This window comes from Pyxicephalus adspersus, chromosome 2 (genome assembly GCF_032062135.1).
Source record: "Pyxicephalus adspersus chromosome 2, UCB_Pads_2.0, whole genome shotgun sequence".
Classification (NCBI taxonomy): Eukaryota; Metazoa; Chordata; class Amphibia; order Anura; family Pyxicephalidae; genus Pyxicephalus; species Pyxicephalus adspersus.
This window is the reverse complement of record NC_092859.1, coordinates 96772396-96791718: the sequence shown is the minus strand read 5'-3', so window position 1 is coordinate 96791718 and position 19323 is coordinate 96772396. Positions and strand designations below refer to the sequence as shown.

At 35.4% G+C, this 19323-nt stretch overlaps 1 protein-coding gene across 1 annotated transcript in view; it reads left to right on the top strand.

Annotated features, from left to right (window-relative positions):
- Nucleotides 1–18690, top strand: part of CADPS2 (calcium dependent secretion activator 2) — a gene marked incomplete in the record, with an annotated part of 181291 nt that extends 162601 nt beyond the window's left edge. Inside the window, 3 exon segments of the mRNA XM_072401573.1 lie at nucleotides 798–905; nucleotides 12084–12188; nucleotides 17961–18690. Of these exon segments, the coding sequence (XP_072257674.1) occupies nucleotides 798–905; nucleotides 12084–12188; nucleotides 17961–18131 (384 nt within the window).
- Between the last annotated feature and the right edge of the window lie 633 nt (nucleotides 18691–19323).

Sequence of the window (19323 nt, the reverse complement as noted above, 5' to 3'; positions counted from 1 at the left end):
ACAACTAAAACCAAAAAGGTTAATATTATGGGGCAGGTTAATCGGAACTTGTTGGTAGGTTGCTAGCTTCTGCACAGCATACTTGCCGATTATGGCACATACCCAGTGTAGTTGTCCTACTCCGATGTCAGGTTCAGGATTTACCTAAGACGTACTGGTCTCACCTTTTTTTCTTTTCTGAAGAAGGACATTGTGCAATTGATAAGATGTCTGTAATACCATTTATATGTTTTGCGATCTTTGATGTGGCACTATATTTTTACTAGTTCCATTTGTTAATTTATAGAATGTGGAGACAAGGAAATTTAGCCAACTATTTACCTGGTTTAGAGGACAAACAGAAAAAAAGGTTAGGTATCTGGAACACTATTCCTTTCATTAACAAGCCACTTTTCTGTTCCTGTTTTCTGATTGTTTTTTCCTAATCTGATGCCCTGACAATATGATGTGCTTATTCTTTTGGAGTTGTAGTGGTGCACTGCAGTACATTTAGTTTCACTATTTCTTTTTAAAATATACACTTTTTAGTGTATCTAAAGAGAAAAGGTTGAAATTGAAGGTTTGGAGTTGTTACCAGAACAGCAATAGAGGGAAGTATTCCAGTAGGGATGTTTTGTATTAGTGACAAACTGTCTAAGAGTAGTTCCTTCACTTTGGAGAGTTTTCTTCTTACTTTCTCCTACTAGACAGAAAATAGAGGGGTAAATCTTTTGGACTTTTAAATACTTTTTTAAATACATATGTATGAATTCTTGTTCTTTGTCCTGAAATAAAATAAATGTTAACTTCAATTTCAGAAACCTGGATTGGACCTGGCAGACACTTATATCACATTTGTTCGACAAAACCAAGATATTTTACGTGAAAAAATCAATGAAGAAGATTATATAGAAAAGTTATTTGATGTAAGTAATTCATATTAAAACATTATTGCCTAAAAGAACTTAATGACATTTAAACCTAACACAATCAATGTATTATACTTTTTTGTAGTACTGAAGGAGTTTACAGTGTTCCAAATATTGAAGGGCTATGGTCTTTCCAGCCATTTTTTACCATCATGTCTTGTAAAAGCTGAAGCTCATGTTTAGAATCCTAAACTAGCCATACGGAGACAAAAAGCTGAAATCTGTAGTTCTGGTGCAAGACATTCTGAAAAAACTGGTTAACTGATGGTCAAGTGATTTTTATTCTCTTTCATTTCTCATTATGTTAGCCAATACTGTAAATAGCAAAGTAAGGTCATGAGGGAGGGATTTCCCCAGCCTTGTCCAGTGACAGAATGACAACACAATGTTTAATTGGCTCATAGTTCTTAGATTCTGTGTAAGGCTGAGGAACTCCAAAACTTTCGGTGATTGTTAGTTTTGGCATGTGGGTCCAGAAGAAAATACACTTGATAATGTCCTTGTGAGAACAGCTGTTTGTTGGTTTTCCAAGTTTTGGCTGACTTCTACTTAGCATATTACTCTGTTGTGTCTGTGGTGTTAACATTTTCAGTGTGGATTTACAAAAGGCATAATCCAAAAAAATCCAGAAAAATCTGCTACTGTATTACAGCTTGTTAGTAAAGTTTTCCTTGTAATCATCAGATAACATGCCGGTAGTATAGGTATTGTTGCTTAGTAATAAAATCATTCTAGCTGCTGATCAGTTATTATTTATGGTCACTTTCCTGAAAAACATTGTGTAGAGTTTCAGCTCTTCATCTTTTATTTGCTTTTTTGGTAATGCACACTTTAATTCCCTTATGATGCTCGAAACCTGGGCCTCATACCTCTGAATGTATTATCAGTGCAATAAACAGCATCTGAGCTACAGCATAGCTATCCACTTTTAGCTTTAATTAAACTTTTAGCAACCCTGCCCCCAGATCTGTCACACCCACTTCATATAAGCCTTAAAGAATTTTTGTACACAGGCCCCCACCACAAATCTAGTAATCCCACTTCATACACAAACTGCATACACTGTTACATTTCACCAATTCCATCACACCCACGTCACATAACCTTACATGCACACCCCACCTCAAATTTCTTACTCCATCTTCAAATAAACAACATGCATAATTAGCAACCTCACCCGAATCTGTCACACCCAATTCCTATTACCGACATGTTAGCATCTCCCCTCCTAGACCTGTCTCATTCACATCATATGAGCCACATGCCCTTATAGCACACACCTCCAAATCTGTCACACCAGTTTTATATAAACCATATGCAGTTTTAACAAGCCTGTTCTTAAAACCTAAATATGTGTAATACAATAAACAGTAATATAGTGAGTAAGTTCAACTCCCCCTAATATCAAAAATACTTCTATATATATTCTGCCAGCCCTATGAAAGTGAGTATTTAACAAACAAGATACAGTGTATTTCAAAGAAATGGGTTTATGTAATCACAAGTGACTAAGTATACATTTGTACAAATGTAATACCAAACATTACATACAAGGCAAGGTTTAAGCCCAATTTTAGACCCTCTACAGATATTCCTATATCAGTATTTGCAAGTGAGATGATAGTCTCTAATTCACAAGGAATAGTTCCAGAACATAATAAATGATTGCAGTCATTTTAGGAATTTACCCAACACGTTTTGATAGGCTTCTTCAGGGGTAGATATGGCATGTGATATAAAGACTAAGTTGATAGGAGATAACATTCGTCAGAGTTGTAGTAATGAACGTTAAACTTAATATGTATAAAATACATTTTATTAGTAACATAGTTTGTGACTCAAAAGTACATCAGAATAAAGTTGTTACTTATAGGAACTTTAGATGAAATAACTCGCTTGTCTGGCTGATATAGATGAATGTGTTATTAGTACTTCTGGAATTGCATAGTAAAGTGTGGGAGTCCTAAATCAGGAGTAATTATGCCAATATAATGATGATTTTTATATTTATAGATAACAAAAGAGCCAAATTGGCTTTCTATCTGGATCCTGACTTTCTCTGAACCTTTTCTTCTCTATCTGTGGACCTCTGTTGACCAGTTGTTGGGACTGATAAGTTTTTGTACTTTGCTTCATGTCACTACAGGTAGTCCTTGAGTTAAGGACATTCCACATATGGACAACTCCTAGATACGAACAGGGCTTTCCTGTTCTCTCTGTACAGAATGGAGGCTTGAAGGGGGGGTGGTTTGCATGACATGCAGAAGAAATGGTTTGCTAAACACAGCTGAGGTTGAGATTATTCTTAGGAGGGTGAGCTCTTTCTGCAGCTTCTTTTAAATCTTTAATGAACAAGACAAACTCTGCAGTTGTTTATTTTTGCATATCAAAGCACAGCTTGCTCCAGAAGTTAATGAATGTCTGGGCTCCATAAAGATTTTTATTTTATTTTTTTTGCTTTGTTTGTGATTAACTCACAGTGAGGATTTTTTATAGTAACTGACACCACACTGCTAATAATATGTTGAGACAAACCTCTGTCCTAATTGCATTTAATAAAATAATGTAGCTGGTTCCGTCTTACATACAAATTCAACTTAAGAACAAACCTACAGTCCCTATCTCGTATGTAACATAGGGAATACCTGTATTGTAATGAATCCTTAACAGACATACCCTGATATTTTGTATCTGGGATATTTGTCACTTAACATCTGATTATTATTTTTCAGAAATGCACGATCCCCCACACATACGAAGCTCCTGAAAAAATGCATTATAGATTTCATGTATTAAGAATTTATCATGCTAAATGTATGGCAATTTATTGAATGTCACATTTGTAAATTTAAGTTTTTATTTGATATAGCCCAGCTCTTTGCATGCTATTGTGAAAAAAAACTGATGTTTTTTTTGCAGTTTATTGTATAATTTTGTTTCCTTTTGTGTAAGATTATCGATGGCTACAAAGCCCCCTATCTTTTTTTTCCCTTGTATTTTTACATAAATCATGTGTGCCACACTACAGTGGTGCTAATTTGGTCACTTCTTATATAATTTTTTTATACCTGTACTAATAATAAAATATTACCTAAAAAAAACACATACATACTGTAGGGAGATTATAGGGACCTAAATGGAGAACAATAGCGAGCATGGAAAGCTTTTTTTTCACCCAGTGTACAGCCATCTTTATATAAGTCCTAATTAAAGTTCAGCTGATATAAGAGAAACACGGGGGGGCTGCACTTGCTGACCATCATCAATGGGAGCTGCCTGGCCATGTCCAGCTTTAGTGCATTGAGTAAGTGGCATAACCAATGGTACAAATGTCAGAAAATAGTTCCTTATCCATATGCTTAATGTTGGTTAAATGATACTGACCCCAAAGCAGCATTTTGAGAGATAGACAAATAGTATTTTTAGGTAAAAAAAATTAGTGATGGAAACAGACATATTAAACCCAAGAGCAATTTTTAGGTAGAAATGTTAAATGCCAATATAACATTTTTTACAATGAGATTTTTATCAGGACAATGAACAGGCTTTTTTCAAATATTACATTTTTCAATTACAGTTATGTGTACCTATTGTTAATTCTTGCTTTGTCTACACAAAATGTTATATTCTTTGGTTTTATGGAATACTTTCTCTGTGGCAGCAGTATGGCTTACACAAATAATTTTAGTGCTTTAGTCCTTAGGACAGCTAGTGAAGTCATTTTTCTAACTTTTTCTCACTATAACCACAATGTTAATAATTTTCTTGGCTAGAACTGGGCTCAGAACTTCAACGTGTCCCTTATTGGACCAGATAGTTCCTGTCACTTTTTAAAGAATGACTTTTTCTGTGTAATAGAGCTTTTATATATTGGTCTTGTCCTTGAATCTAAAACATTTAGCTGCCATAGGTTTTTTTAGGACGGTGTTCTGTCATTCAGCTTAACTGTCTTTTAAGTGAGGTCTTATTTATTTTCCCTGTTAGAGAAATGAAGTCAGGAGAAAAGGTCAAATGCAAAAAAAATTTTTTTGTTTTTTTGAGTAATTGTTGGTGGAACATGCCTATCTTTTCATAATGTTTGCATATTGTGATCCTTGAAATCCAATCTGAGCATGTCTAATTCCTAAAAAGAGCTTCAACGAGTCAATATATTGTAGAATATTTACAGTCCTTTGATCATTTGTAATATAGGGAGAGAAGTATGTGCATTTCTCAATAAGAACATTGAAATGTGATATCTGCACAGAATTATCATTTGGCTCAATCCCAGAAATACACATCATTGCATGATGCACCTGGCCATGTGTGGCAGGTCTTGTAGAATCTGCTAATTAACAATCCAGGCTTAAACAGGCACCTCATCTGGCAGGATAGTTAGTAGCCTGTTGGTGCTCAGCAGGTTTTGGTAGTGCTTCTTATTTTTCTATCCTAATGGTCTACTGCCCACCTAATTTTGCCTTATTGTCAGGCACTATTTACCACAGCTTGAGGCCCTCCCAGGAGGCTAAATTATTATCAAAGGATTAAGGAGATGTAGCCTTACAGCTCTGACATTCTGATTACTTGTATAAGCCAGAACACTAATTAGCTGTGACTAATCAAGAAAAATGTCCGTGCCTTAGAAAAGCATTTAAAAGACATGGAAAAGTAGAAAAGCAATTGAAAAGCTTAGTATTGCTCAGATATTCTGGTAGCTTTTAAATTTCCATCCAAGTTTTTTTTTCTGTTCACCTTTAATTATTTTAAGAACTAACAAGACCTAACAAGAGTTACAGTGTTAACTTTCAAATTACAATTAGAAAAAATTAGAAAAAATATTTTCCTAGAGCACAGTGGCATTATTAGGATCCCTTTTCATCGGTGAAATTTTACTTTAAAGCAAGACAGTGTTAAACTTGCAATATTCCTAATGAAACCTTGAACGATTATTTGGCTTTTAAAATTCTATTTTACTCCTGTAAGAGGCTCCCATGAGTGTAGCCGTGGTGTGTGTGTGTGTGTATGTATATATATATATATATATATATATGTATATATATATATATATATGTATGTATAAATAAATATATGTATGTATATGTATATATATATATATATATATATATTATTTTGAAAAAGAGTGTTGAAATCTTGATATCATTTTTGTTTTTTGAGTTTCCTGCAGCTTTTCAATATGGAACACAATTGGTTCTCTCTGACAGTAAAGAAAGGATTGAAGTGGTCTAAATGTTGTTTTTACAGTCTAATTACCACATAGTATCATTAACATAAGTGTTCTTTGTGCAAGGGTTGGTCTAGTATGACCTTTTTTTCATGATATTTTTTTGTGTTTTGTTTAATTTAAAAGCTTACTTGGAAAAGTATAACAGCACTAAAATATATTTTATATATACATACATACATACATAAATACACACAAAAACGCCCTTGAAATATTCAGATTAAAAAAACAATCTTTTGCCTATTTGAAATAAATTAATGTTTATGAAAGAAAATATATTAGTATGACTATGAAGGCAAAACTAAACAAAAATCCATAGAATCATACCTTGTGTAAGTGCATCACTGATATGACAGAAAGATATCCATTTAGTGTCACCTAGAGAACCAGTTTTTGAGGGTATAAAAGATTGTTCTCCTAACACATTTTGACATGCTTCTTAACATTGCCCCAGTGGGAAACTTTACCACTTGACTTCCTCCACCCTAGCTTCTAACCTTTATAGCGCTGCATTCTCACCTCATACAGTACTACACATCTGTACATTCAAAGCATGCAGGTCCTGTGCCAAAACTGTACAGTGATGTGATCCCAGTGTCAAACTTCTTGCCAACAACTAAGGAGAACAGGAATTAAGGGAAAATTTTTGATGGTAGATTGCCTGTTAAAGAACTTTGTTAATGCTGTGGCATACAAATGGGTATAGTAAAAAGTTGTTTTCTAGGGCACAATCAAGTAAATATTGAATTGCAGTTAGGACATGTTTTGAGCGTTTTATAGATCCCTGAGTTTAGATCTAGATGTTCCCGAGATTTTGTTTGAAAGTGACAACTTGTACACAGGTGTGCTTTCTTTAAATCAATTTTAATTTCCATTTTAATGTTAATGTTAAAAATGTAGAAAATCCAAAAGGGGACAATAATTAAGCAAAGCACATATATGTATTCCTATATCTGTAACTGCACCTTGTGAAGGGATGGGAAAGGTGATGGAGAACAACAAGGTAAGCAGTGGTGTAAGGGGTGGACAATTCTATATGCTTGTCCTCTTGCATATCTTGAATTTTCTCTTGCAAAGGAAACTGGAGTTCAGGCATTGAGAGCACCTAGATTGTAAGCCAGTTACTGCTACAGTCCTTAGTGGTGGCTACTGCTTTGCATGTTGGCCATTGGTTTATGAAAATTGTTTCAGTATAACAGTATAAATAGGAAAGCATATGTTTCTTACTTGTTACTAAATTTATACGGTTGGTAGCTAGTAAAATTCATTGCAGTCAGACTAGACTGCTCACATACCTCTTCTGGGCTCACATATTCACAGTATACTCTATTTCAAATTAAACCTCCACTGAAAGTTGTAGGCTGCCATTACTGATCTTCCTGTCGTAAAAATGCTGAGGTCTTTGGGTTCCCGAAACAACTAAGGAGAACAGGAAATCAGACTTCAGAAATTCTCAAATACATTTATGCTTAATTTCTGTGTTCGAGAAGAACTGAAATCATTGCATGAGGATGACAGACAGCAAAATAGCATTTTCAAAAGCAGGGGTTAGCATAGACAACCTCCATAGTGGAGCTATCTAGCGTAGGCTTCCTTTTAAGGAAACTAATACTCTGACTAAAGCTGGCACACTGAGTTTGAGTGTTTGGTACCCAGTGTTCTCCCCAGCCCCTTTCAGAGGGGCGCGCCAACCAGCACTTCTTCGTAACCACCCTGCTGTTTTTGGGTGGTTACTGAAGAGTTGGGTCACAATACAGGGGCTGCCACCTGCCTACAATTTTATACCACCCAGTTTAAAAAATATTCTGGTTTGAGCACTGGGTACCATAAGGTATTCTGGCATCCAACTCGTAGGTATAGCTGTATAGATGTACCTTTTAAGATATAAGGCAAAAAGGCATTTCCCTCCCAAAGGCTCTGAGTGACCTATAATCAGACCCAAGGACAGTCATTAGGGAATATTGCTAAGCACATACTCCAATATGTGCACACACACCGATACACACACCAATAATGACTTTTAAAAAGACAGAACTTGCATGGGTGCTTTCATGATAACCAACTGAAGAGAAGAAGAGGAGAAAAGCTTATCTATTGATTTGGTAGTCTAGTTTTGAATAAAGCTGTATTTAAAGAAACTTTCTGTAGACTCACAGGGAAATCGCAGTGGTATGGTATGTGTATAGGAGAGCATAGTTGGACCCTCACATTTTATTACAAAAGGAGTACCAAAGCAGTTGTTGTATATTATTATTGTATAGTATGGCTAAAACGTAATGTATTATTTTATTTCAAAACTGAAAAATCAGTACCCTTATAGTGAAGAAAAAGCAAATCAGTTGTTCACAAACCACCATAGAATAAATAAACCAAAAAAGGTATTAAACTTGCTTATAGGCAGCTTACTTTCACTTATTGGCAAGATATAAACTCACTTATAGGCAAGATTATTAAATACAATATATACATTAAAAATGCTTCTTTGTCCAATCATTTTTTTTTTGCAAAAGGTCTTGTACCAATTTAGTCGTTTTGTGTTCTTGTGATTCTATTAGGAAAGGCTACCTATTTTATTTTTGTCGTTTTTTTCACTGTGGTTTTCCTTCAGATCATATTTACATACATAATTTACAATTTTTTTTATATAAGTTATTTATTATGCCATTTTGGTTCCTATGGAAAACGTTTACATGATAACTTTCAAGTCTCATAGGGGCCAGTCATATACTTTTAATTTTAACATGCTAACACATATTCCTAGGTTAGAAACTAGATTTACACATTTGATAAAGTGACTACTGATTACAATGATAGCACATAAAACACATGTAAAACATGTTGCATTAGAGAATAGTTGTGTGTAAAATTGCAAATAACTGCACACTAAGCCATTACAATTAAACTAATGTAAAGTGCTCAATACAGTAGTTTTGTATATTTCTTTCTCCAGCATCTGTCAGTGATCCTGACTAATGGTATATAACAGTTACTAATCACAGCTTTCCACAACTGTCTAATAAAAGGCTTCACAGCTTTCAGAAGTCACATAAACATCAACATTATTGCCTTGTGATTTGTTGTGGAGTTCCATGCGTCACATTAGAAACCTAATTATTTCTCCTTTCAACCAGCAGAATAGCACTCATTTTCACCCACGCATACACAGAAAGCGTACTTTTCTCTAGTTTTACAACTAATGTAATGTGCTAAATAATGTTACAAACGGATAACTTTATTAAACAAAATATTAATTACATCTGTTAACTGTTTTAGCTTTTACTATGGCAGAGCAGTGAAATTCCTTAACTTCGTTTTTTAAGCATGCAAGATTTAAAAAAAATGAAGTATGTTGCTAAATCTCTATTCAGGAGCACTAGAAAGAAACAACTCAAATCCTTGTTAGAAAATTGCAGAGTCTGGCAGTGACAAAGAGCTCATGCTTGTTCCATTGTTACTGCCTCTATGTCCTGAGAGTGGAGCCCTTTACAGCTGCTTGGATCCAGCCTGGCTCAGCTGTACTATTTTAAGAGAGGAGGCTTGTCAATTTCTGGTCACAATAGTTTTTCAGTGCCTGTTGCAGTGCTGAGCACAGTTGGGGATCAATGCTAGCCATTCAGACTGCACCCTTTTTCATTGCTTTGATTTGTTAATTCAAGACTAAAGGTCCACCAAGGGGGTTTAGGGTGTTTAAGAAAGCTGATGAACTGTTTAAGAAAGCTGATGAACTGGGAGCATTCGTAGTCTTGGCATGGCAATTTCCGTAGTTGGTGGCAACTATTGGCTCCGAGGGAGCTGTGTCCTTGTTGACCTGCTTGTTATTAAAATGCACAAGCACTGTGTTTCGCAATATTTCAGCCCTATTTCTTTGTCAATACCACCTTCTGAGCCGTTCAGCTTGTTGGTTGCTCTAAAGATTCTCTTAGATTGGGTTTGAAAACTTCACCTTAAACACTAGATTAGACTGATGTTCTGTTTTCCGTGCTCCTGTTGATTTGTTGAACCTTTGCAGGGCTGGAAAGCAAGTAGCAGCTTGATGGGGAGACAGCCTGCTAATATGATTTACCAGTCTACAGTCATGCACAATAAGTGTGAATAAATACAAGGGTCTCACAGAATCAACCCTAGCCTTTCCTTTCCTCTTATTTTTACTTGTCAGGAAAATAATGCATGCCCTTACAGGAGCTTGATGTGCAATGAATAAGATACAAAACAATACAATTTTTTAAAGTGGTTTGGAACTGTCAAATACATGGCATGAGGACGAGATGAGTGCTGCTGTTCAGACAGTATAGAATAAATTGCTCGATTTTCTGTACAGTGCCATTGTAAAATAGCTACTAAACATTTAACCTTGTGCTTACAAAGCGGAAGAAATAGACATCTCTTAGAAAACTCGATAGTTCTATGGATCTGAAATGTTTTACTTCAAGGTGCTTCAGAGATAGAAAACTTTTTGTTTTAATATAAATATATATATATATATTAATATATATATATATATATATATATATATATATATATATATATATATATATATGTGTTTGTTTTTTTTTAAACAGACACATGCATAGCCAAAATAATGGTCATTTACTTTTACCCAATTTGTACAATTTACAGTTCTGGAAGATACAGAACAATAGGGGGTTGCACTGTGCATATACTATAAAAAATATTTGTTTTAACTGTAATAGGGTATTAGTTTAATCCTTAGCTTAGAACAGTGAAATATTAATTCAGCCCGTGCCTTTAAATTAGTTACCTGTGTTATACAGAAAACATGACACACTGGCATAGTTTGGCACATTATTCCATTATGATTTTGTATATTCTAATTTCAGAAATATTAGATAACATATAGTAGGAACTTGTGCAGTGACCAGCTGCAGAACTTACACACTGCATTGAAATACTGTTTTAAATCCACATGTGCAAAATCTTTACATGGAAGTTCCTCGTTATAGCGTCCCCGATTTGGGAACAGGTGAGTAAAACTCAGAAGCAGAACTACAATGAGAACAACTGTGTTAAATTCCTTTGCTCATACTGTCATGGAAGTTATGTAAAAACAAAAATTTTACTGTACACCCAGAAAAAATTTTGTCCATTCTTTGTATGTGAAAATAATACTAAAATCTCAAGTCTATTGCTCACTAGGTAGATTCACCTGGTTTGTTTGTCCTGGTGACCCTTATTACAAAGACAGAAAATGATGGGAACAGAAATAAAGAGCTTACAATTGGGACACCTGTCCTGGTAACAACTAAGTGGGGCCTTACCCTTGTTTTTTTTTTTTTGGATTTCTGCTTATTTCTTGTTGTGCCTTTGGGAAAGGAAGAAAAGGGAAATCTTAACAGGACATAACTATGACAAAATTTGACTATGCATCCACTTTAACTTTTCTTCTATAAGATATCCAAAGATATAATATATTCATCGGCTGGGCATTTCAAGATGAACAGGTGATCAGCATTCTTTTTTATTATTATTATTTTTGAATGAAGGCAATCAGAGAGACATTTTGTCCAAGCTTTCATCACATTAACATGCAGGTTTAGGTGACCAAAGCAAACAAATCAGCATAACGATAAAAAAACAATACATAACTGCATGTCTAACCTCCTGATCTAGTTATTGATGCAACAGTATATTTTTGGAAGTTATCTTGCATTTATTATCTATTGTTGTTTAACAATTGCTGGATGCAAAGTGCAAAACAGTTTTTAATGAATATTACAGCTTGAAAGCAGAACAGTTGGTGCTAATTCACATAAAGAACAGTCCAGGTCAGCTTGTTTGATTTCCTGGCAAAACATGCAGTTCTTTTATCAGGAAATTATGGTATTATTAACTTCAAGTGCTGGCCTGCCATCGTTTCAGAGTGTTCCATTAGCAGTCATTGCCTTATCTGTTAAATGGATACTGCAGAGCCTTTTCTTTTCTTTCTTTTTTTACAGCAATGGTATGGCAAATCAGTAAAAGTCATATGTGTGTGGCTGGCTGACAGACTAGACCTTCAACTACATGTGTACCAGTTAAAGACCATCATCAAGATTGTAAAGGTGAGCCATGCTATCAAGGTATTTTTCAATACAATAAAACTATTGTTATATATTACTGTGATATGATGTGCTTTGTAAAATATAGTTTACCATATCTGCCAATAAGCAGGTGTCTGATATTTTTGCATGAGCAGCATTACAAAGAGTACATTTAGGAATATCTACCCAGGAAATCCTGAGTTTTTGATTCCAGTAGTTTAGGTAATATATTTTGTATATTCTGCAGAATTGTATTAAAGGTGTCTGATGGCGAAACTGCATAACTGAGAAATCTATCATGTGTCAGCCCAGGAGCGTTTGTATTATAAAAGGACAGGTATCATAAAGTGACCAGTTACACAGCAGTACCGGATTACTTGTCAGGCTTAATGCACACTTCTGCACTGCTAAACATATATTTATATATTGTTATTAAAAATGTGGAAATTTGATTCAGAAAAAGTGATTACAAAAATGTGCACAAAAACACATCAGGACATGTCGTAATCTACCCTAAATGCTAGAACACTAAAGACAATTTAGGTTGTGACCTTTAGAATCGTCATGAAAATGCATCTACATTTGCATTTTAAAATGCAGAAGTGTAATTGCAGCCTAAAGCTACGTACACACTTCCAATTATTATCGTTGGTAAACGAACGACGAACGATCCTGCACGATATCTGCGAACGATCGTATAGCACCGATCCTGTACATACAGATAACGACACGATCGTTCGTAGATATTGTACACACAATAGATGCGATCGTTTGAACGATACAGGAAGTAACGTGCACCACAGGAACGTTCGTTCATCACGCATGCTCAGACCATGGACGATCAATGAACGATCGTACACACGAACGATGGTCAACGATCGTCGTCCGATCCGCCGGTCCGGTCGTTCATTTCCAACGACTTTCCTCGTTCGTCGGCGTCGTTGGTTACTTTTTTTATGAACGATTTTTGCCCAATCGATCGTTCGTCGTTCGTTCGTCGTTCATTTTGAACGATAAAAATTGGAAGTGTGTACGCAGCTTTAGTTTGTCTTTATTAGATTTCTTTGTAGTTTTCTTCCTTGTCAAAACAAATTAAGTAAATATTTAAACCAAAAGACTACTACCACCTTCATCTCAGTCATACAACATGGTCCCTTTTTCCACCTATTTAGACCTGCTGCTAGACTCGGCACCCCTGGGATCGCATTTTGTATCACACCTTTTCCCTGTCCTACTGCATTCTTTTTACCACAGGAGGTAGTTTTTTCTTTACAGGCATCAGGTATTCAGTATTTATTAAATTGTGCATGCTTGTTTATTAGGAATTTACAAGCCTCTTATTTTGCTTTTCTTACTTTTGCCGTGCCTTTTTATAAAAAAAAAAAAAAAAAAAGTGGCGAATCAAAGAACTGTTCTCCACTTTTAGTAACCTGTTCACCATTTCTATGAAGCCAAATTTACAACAGTGCAAACTTTGAGACGTAGGATAATTTTTTTTACATAATACCTTTAGTGACCATTAGAAATTCTAATTAATGTAGAAATTTTGTGGAATTTGCTGAAGCTGCTGTATAATTGTAACACCATTTAGAAGCTACATTATGTGTTGATGTGAAAGTGATTTCTTTGAAAGGTTTTCATTGCTGAATTGCATGTAAACCCTAAGTTTCTTTTAAAGTACTTTTGGCATAATGCCTCACTGTGTATACAGGTTTCTGATCAATTGGAAAGTTCTTTTTATTTAGAGATCCAACTAGTAATAGTACTGCCTGTTGTATATCAGATAGGCAGCCCAACAACCAATCTTCTAAGGCAGGCACACAGTGAATTAGCAATTTTATCTAATAATTCAGAGCTGCTCTGAAGTCTTTTTGGTTCATTCTGGAACATTCTGTCACAAGTTTGTCTGTCTCTGCCCTTGGATCTGTCCCATTTTCGGTTAGGGGCACCTCTCTGAGGATCTTTTCCATCTGCTATAAGACATACTTGTTTAGGAAACTATGTTTAAGAAGATACCCTAAAGGCCATCTGTCTCTGCTCCAAAAAACCCATCCAAGAGCCTTTGCCTGATCTTATAGAAACGTGAGTGCTGCTGTCCAAATGTTGTCCCCAGGTAGTCTATACATGAGGGCGAGTGGTCCAATTTCTTGTTACCCAGAAAGCTATTCATTTGCATGCCAAGGCATGGTTGTCTCCCAAGCCACATATTATGGGCCCTTCCTACCTTTGTATGCATTTCCTCAAGCATTTAGTGGTCCTTCCATGGCATTTAATGCATTTGACTGCTGCAATTATTCTCAAGGGGACAGCGCAAAAGACCAGAATTTTTTCTAATTCACATCAAAGGTACAGAATTTAGGATCTACAGAAAACCTAGTTTTTGGACCAATTTGGCCAAACAATATTTAACCCTCCTTTTAACAAAACCTTAATAAAAATGATTGAAATACAAAGTGCATAGATTACAATAATGAATGAAACCTTTCTAAATATCAATTGCAAGGGGGGGGGGGGGGGGTGATACATATGGAATACCAAATAACATTCAAACTATTCAACCTCCTGTGATAACACATCAAATCACTGCTTTATTAAATGTTGGTTACAATTAATGATTGTGAAAATTATAGACCCTGAAAATATGAATGCTATAAACCAGATGGAAGTTTTTTTTTATCAAAAGCAAAATGTTACTGAAAAGTTTTAGAAAAGGTCAACAGTTACTTTAAGTGTGAAAATGTAAAAATAGTAAATAAAAATAACAGCAAAATGTTCCCTTCATTTATAAACAAAATATTCTGGGTTTATTTTATTATCATACTGAGAAAACACCTGTGTATAGTCTCTCGTTCCAAATATCCGATCAATACAATTTTCTGTAAGAATTATTTTTAAACATTGTTAAAGCAAAAGACAAGTGTTTATTAGTAATAATTATGTGAAGCACTTTGCGTGTAAGGTAAATTTTGATATAATAATAGGATATTATATTTGTCCATATTAGCTAGGATGGAGGAAAATCCTTCCCTTGGTTTCTTGTGCCTTGGGTCAGTTTAATAAAATAAAAAAAATAAATAAAAACACTAGCAGACCAGGAATTTTGAAGGACATTGCATCTCTAGATCAACTGTAAAACCACAACAGGTGAACTAGAGGCAAGCCTGAGCTCCTGGGTGAGCTGCACTGTTCCCACTTTGCACTTTGGGAACGACACCCAATCCCTGCTCCTTGCTATCTTGCATTTTTTGGGCAGGGGAGTGTAAGAGGTAAAAGACAGTAGTGCGGAAAAGCCCCGGCTGGAATGACGGATATCAGTGCTCAGTAGGTGGACCATATGGGCTGTGCAGCAAGGCTCAGAACTGCACGCTTCCAGTGATTCTGCATGGTTACCACACGGGTATGTGCACTCCCCTTTCACCACCTGTTTTGTGGATGTTCTAAGCTCTGTTAACTCCCTCCTTGGACCACACGCCTCCTATATCCCTCCACCAGTTGGCAGACAGTCTAAATTTTTGAGGGTCTTGTTTGCAACCTGTTTTGTTTATATAAATAATTTGCATTTTCTCCTCTGCTGCATTTTTAGATGACTTGGGCTCTCCCCAAGCCATGACAGTGGATGCTATTAGTTGATAAAGGGTATTTTTTGTGGTCTGCAGCCTAAACATTGCCATGTGCGAACCTATTATAGATATGTGATGTGATATATATATATATATATATATATATATATATATATATATATATATATATATATATATATATTAGGGCACTGTGTTCAACACCAGGACACTGTGTAGACCACATTTTATCAACATATAGCTGCCTATTTATAGTCAGGGTGTTTGTGCACCTGAATGCTGGGAGTTCTCCATCTTCTTTATACAAGGATTTGCCTGTTACTGAGATTTTGAACACAGTGCCCTGATGAGGTTGGGTCACATATCAATTTCTCCTGTTCTTTGTGGGTGGCAATACATTTATAATATATACTCCTGAAGAAGCAGCTTCAACTTTGCTGTGAAATGCATCGACATTTGTGCTCAAAATTGTGATTCTAATTTTTTCACATCAACAGTAGGTTTTTGTAATGTTTTAATGTGCAGAGTATGAATGTCCCTAAAAAATTAGGAGCTGGTCTGAGTAATTTGCATAGATGGGTTGCAGGTTAGCTTCCTTCAAGAGACTTGACCAACTTCCACAAAGGGCGCAGGTTGTGTTTTTTTCAAGAGTCTCTTCTGCATGCCATGGATTCCAGTGTTCCAGGACAGACATTACCCTGCTGCATATTACAGTTTATCGTCCAATAAAATATCATGAGGAGTGGGGAATTGCTATCTTGCGCTCCCTGGGATGGGGAAGGCTGGTGGTATGTTTTATTTGGATCAAGCTGCTCAAATTTCTATAACTGCACTCTTGTGGCAGCCTGCCCCTGAAACTACTGGCGGTATAGCTGAAGCCTCCTTCCCCTAGTAGAAGTTACTCTAGATTGACAACTTGATTGTTTTGTCTTGAATGTTTTCCACTTGTGAATAATCCTTCTCACTGTAAAATGATACTCAAAAATATATGTATTTGTTCTAAAAGAAAACCCACTACAGACTGCATGATAAAAATAATTTTGTGCTCTTTAAAGAACATGTGGCCATTTTACTGAGGCTGAGGTCAGCAATAGCTGAGACCTGCTGGGGGATTTAACCATGCTGATTCTTAAGAAAAGTGGTGTCCCCTTCCACACCCCCACCCACAAAAAAAGGCAAGGAGCAAAATACAAGTCTCTAGTATTGACCTGTGGTTTTCCATGTCATACTTTTTACTATGTGTCTGTCCTAATGCAGCCATCTTGGTAGACATCATTATCCTCATTTTAGAGTGTGCCTGCTAATGGCTAGTGGAAAATATTCAAGAAGTAATGGGAAATAAAGAAGATGCAGGTCCAGAAACTTAATAACACAGAAGCTTTGTTTCTCATACTGCAGACCCTTGAGTATAGCTTTATCTCTGCAAGCTCTCTGGAGACCAGTAAACAGCACGGTTGTGATATCACAAAATTTTTCTCCGAATATGATAAGCAGTCAGAGGCACAATATTTTATATTCACACTGCAAATCTGTAGTTATGAGGCTATAGGCTTAGGACTGCTTAGGTATCGAAATTGTAAGACAAAATGCAAATAATTCAGTGAACTGCTTATGCATTATTAACCAATAAAGATTCCTTTTATATTACCTAAAAGACAAAAAATAGTCAGGACCGCGTTAAGTTACGCAATGGGAAATCTCTATATAAATAAAGAGCTATGAATAACAAAAAGATGTTATTTAAAGAAGCAAACTTAGAGAAGATATGAGCAGTGTTGTTTTCATTATAAGGCTCCCTACCCTGACAAAACATGTTGTGTCTTGGTTTGTTTATGGATAAATCAAGAGTAATACAAGAAGCCTAATGCAGGGCTTTCCAACACTTGCTAGTAAATTAAGTTGTTTATATTAGAAACCTGTCCTATATATGGCCCTGGGGAACTGTATTTGGCCAGTTTATATTTAATGTATCCTTACTATTCAGGTCATTTCCACAGGTTTGGTCATGGGATGATGGTGGGAGGCTGACACGTATTTCGCTGATCCTAACCTTCAGACCTTCTCTAGTCTTTTGTTTATATGCTCCTGTTTTTTTTTTTTAATGATTATTGTTTAATCAATTTTGAAACGATTGGATTAGTTTTAATCCATTCCGAGGAATGCGTTTTTTAACATAAAAAACTTTTTTTTTAAATTTTTTTTTTCTATATTGCAGAAAACCTACAGAGACTTTCGGCTCCAAGGAGTGCTTGACGGCACACTGAATAATAAAACATATGAGACAGTTCACAACCGTTTAACTATGGAAGAAGCTTTGGTAGCTGTTTCTGATAGGGGAGGACTCCAGGGGATTTCTATGAAGGACAGTGATGATGAAGATGAATGACATTTCAATATTTATATGATTTCAACATGCTTCATGTATTTTATCTGTTCTGTATAAAAATGTTTTACTTCACACAGACTCAATAGAGTTCTTATTCAATGGGCCAAGTTTTTAGTCAATTTAATTACCATGGGCCAAGGAGTTTTAGAAATTGTAAATACATTGTATGAATTACATTTTTGTGCAGGTTTATCATCATAAAAATTGTTTTTGTTTTATATGAAATTATCAGAATATCTGGCTCCTAAAATGATGCATTGATGTTTCTGTTTACCTTTCAACAATGCATTGGCCTCTAATTATTATAATTTTTTAAATGAGCTAAACAATAAAAATTATAAATTCTATATCCGATTGGTTGCTTTTATCCATATCCTATTGGTTCTTACATCCAGCGTGTGTATGACATTTTTTTAGTGTTTCTGTTATTATTGTAAAGACTTGCAGAGACTTGTGAAAATATGCACATTTTAAGTCTACAGTTTCATGAATCTGAAGGGATTAATCTTTTTTGTCCCTATACACTGTTTAATAAAGTTTGATATTATGTTTACAGACAGATGTAGCCCATTTTCCTTTTATGTTCACATCTGGTATTGTTTCATAGAAATCTGGATTGTCTAAGATATGGGAGGCACTTGATGTATAACAGTTAGGACAGTCCTTTAGGGTAGTAACAGGTCAGATTATAAATTATGTCTCCTTGTCACTGTGATTTATAACCGTTATCTTGTAGCTGTCAAATGATTGAATACCTCTGTAGATGATGATTTCAACTGCACTCTTTGCAAATGATAATTGACAAATGAATATTAAGGATCAAAATATTTAAAATGTGAGTTAGTTATGTAAAGAAATTGCTTATATTATTCAAAATATGTATTTTTAACATTACAATTCATAAGGCAAAACAAAAAGCATTTTTTGTAATCATCGGAGACCACAACACACTTGTAACGGATCTATGGAAAGGGTCAGTCGGCTAACACTTTTTCTTCAAAACCGATTAGTGTATGTTTTTCTTGCGTACGCTGTGTCTAGATTGTCAACGCACAGCATCCAGCAGTAAGTCAGCCATCATACTCTTATTCAATAAGCCTTGGTTACAACGCTCCATTGACTGAATGTCCTGGTGAAAACATTCTCCTTTCTCGACACTCACCATGCCAAGATTTTCTGAAAAGATGGAAGC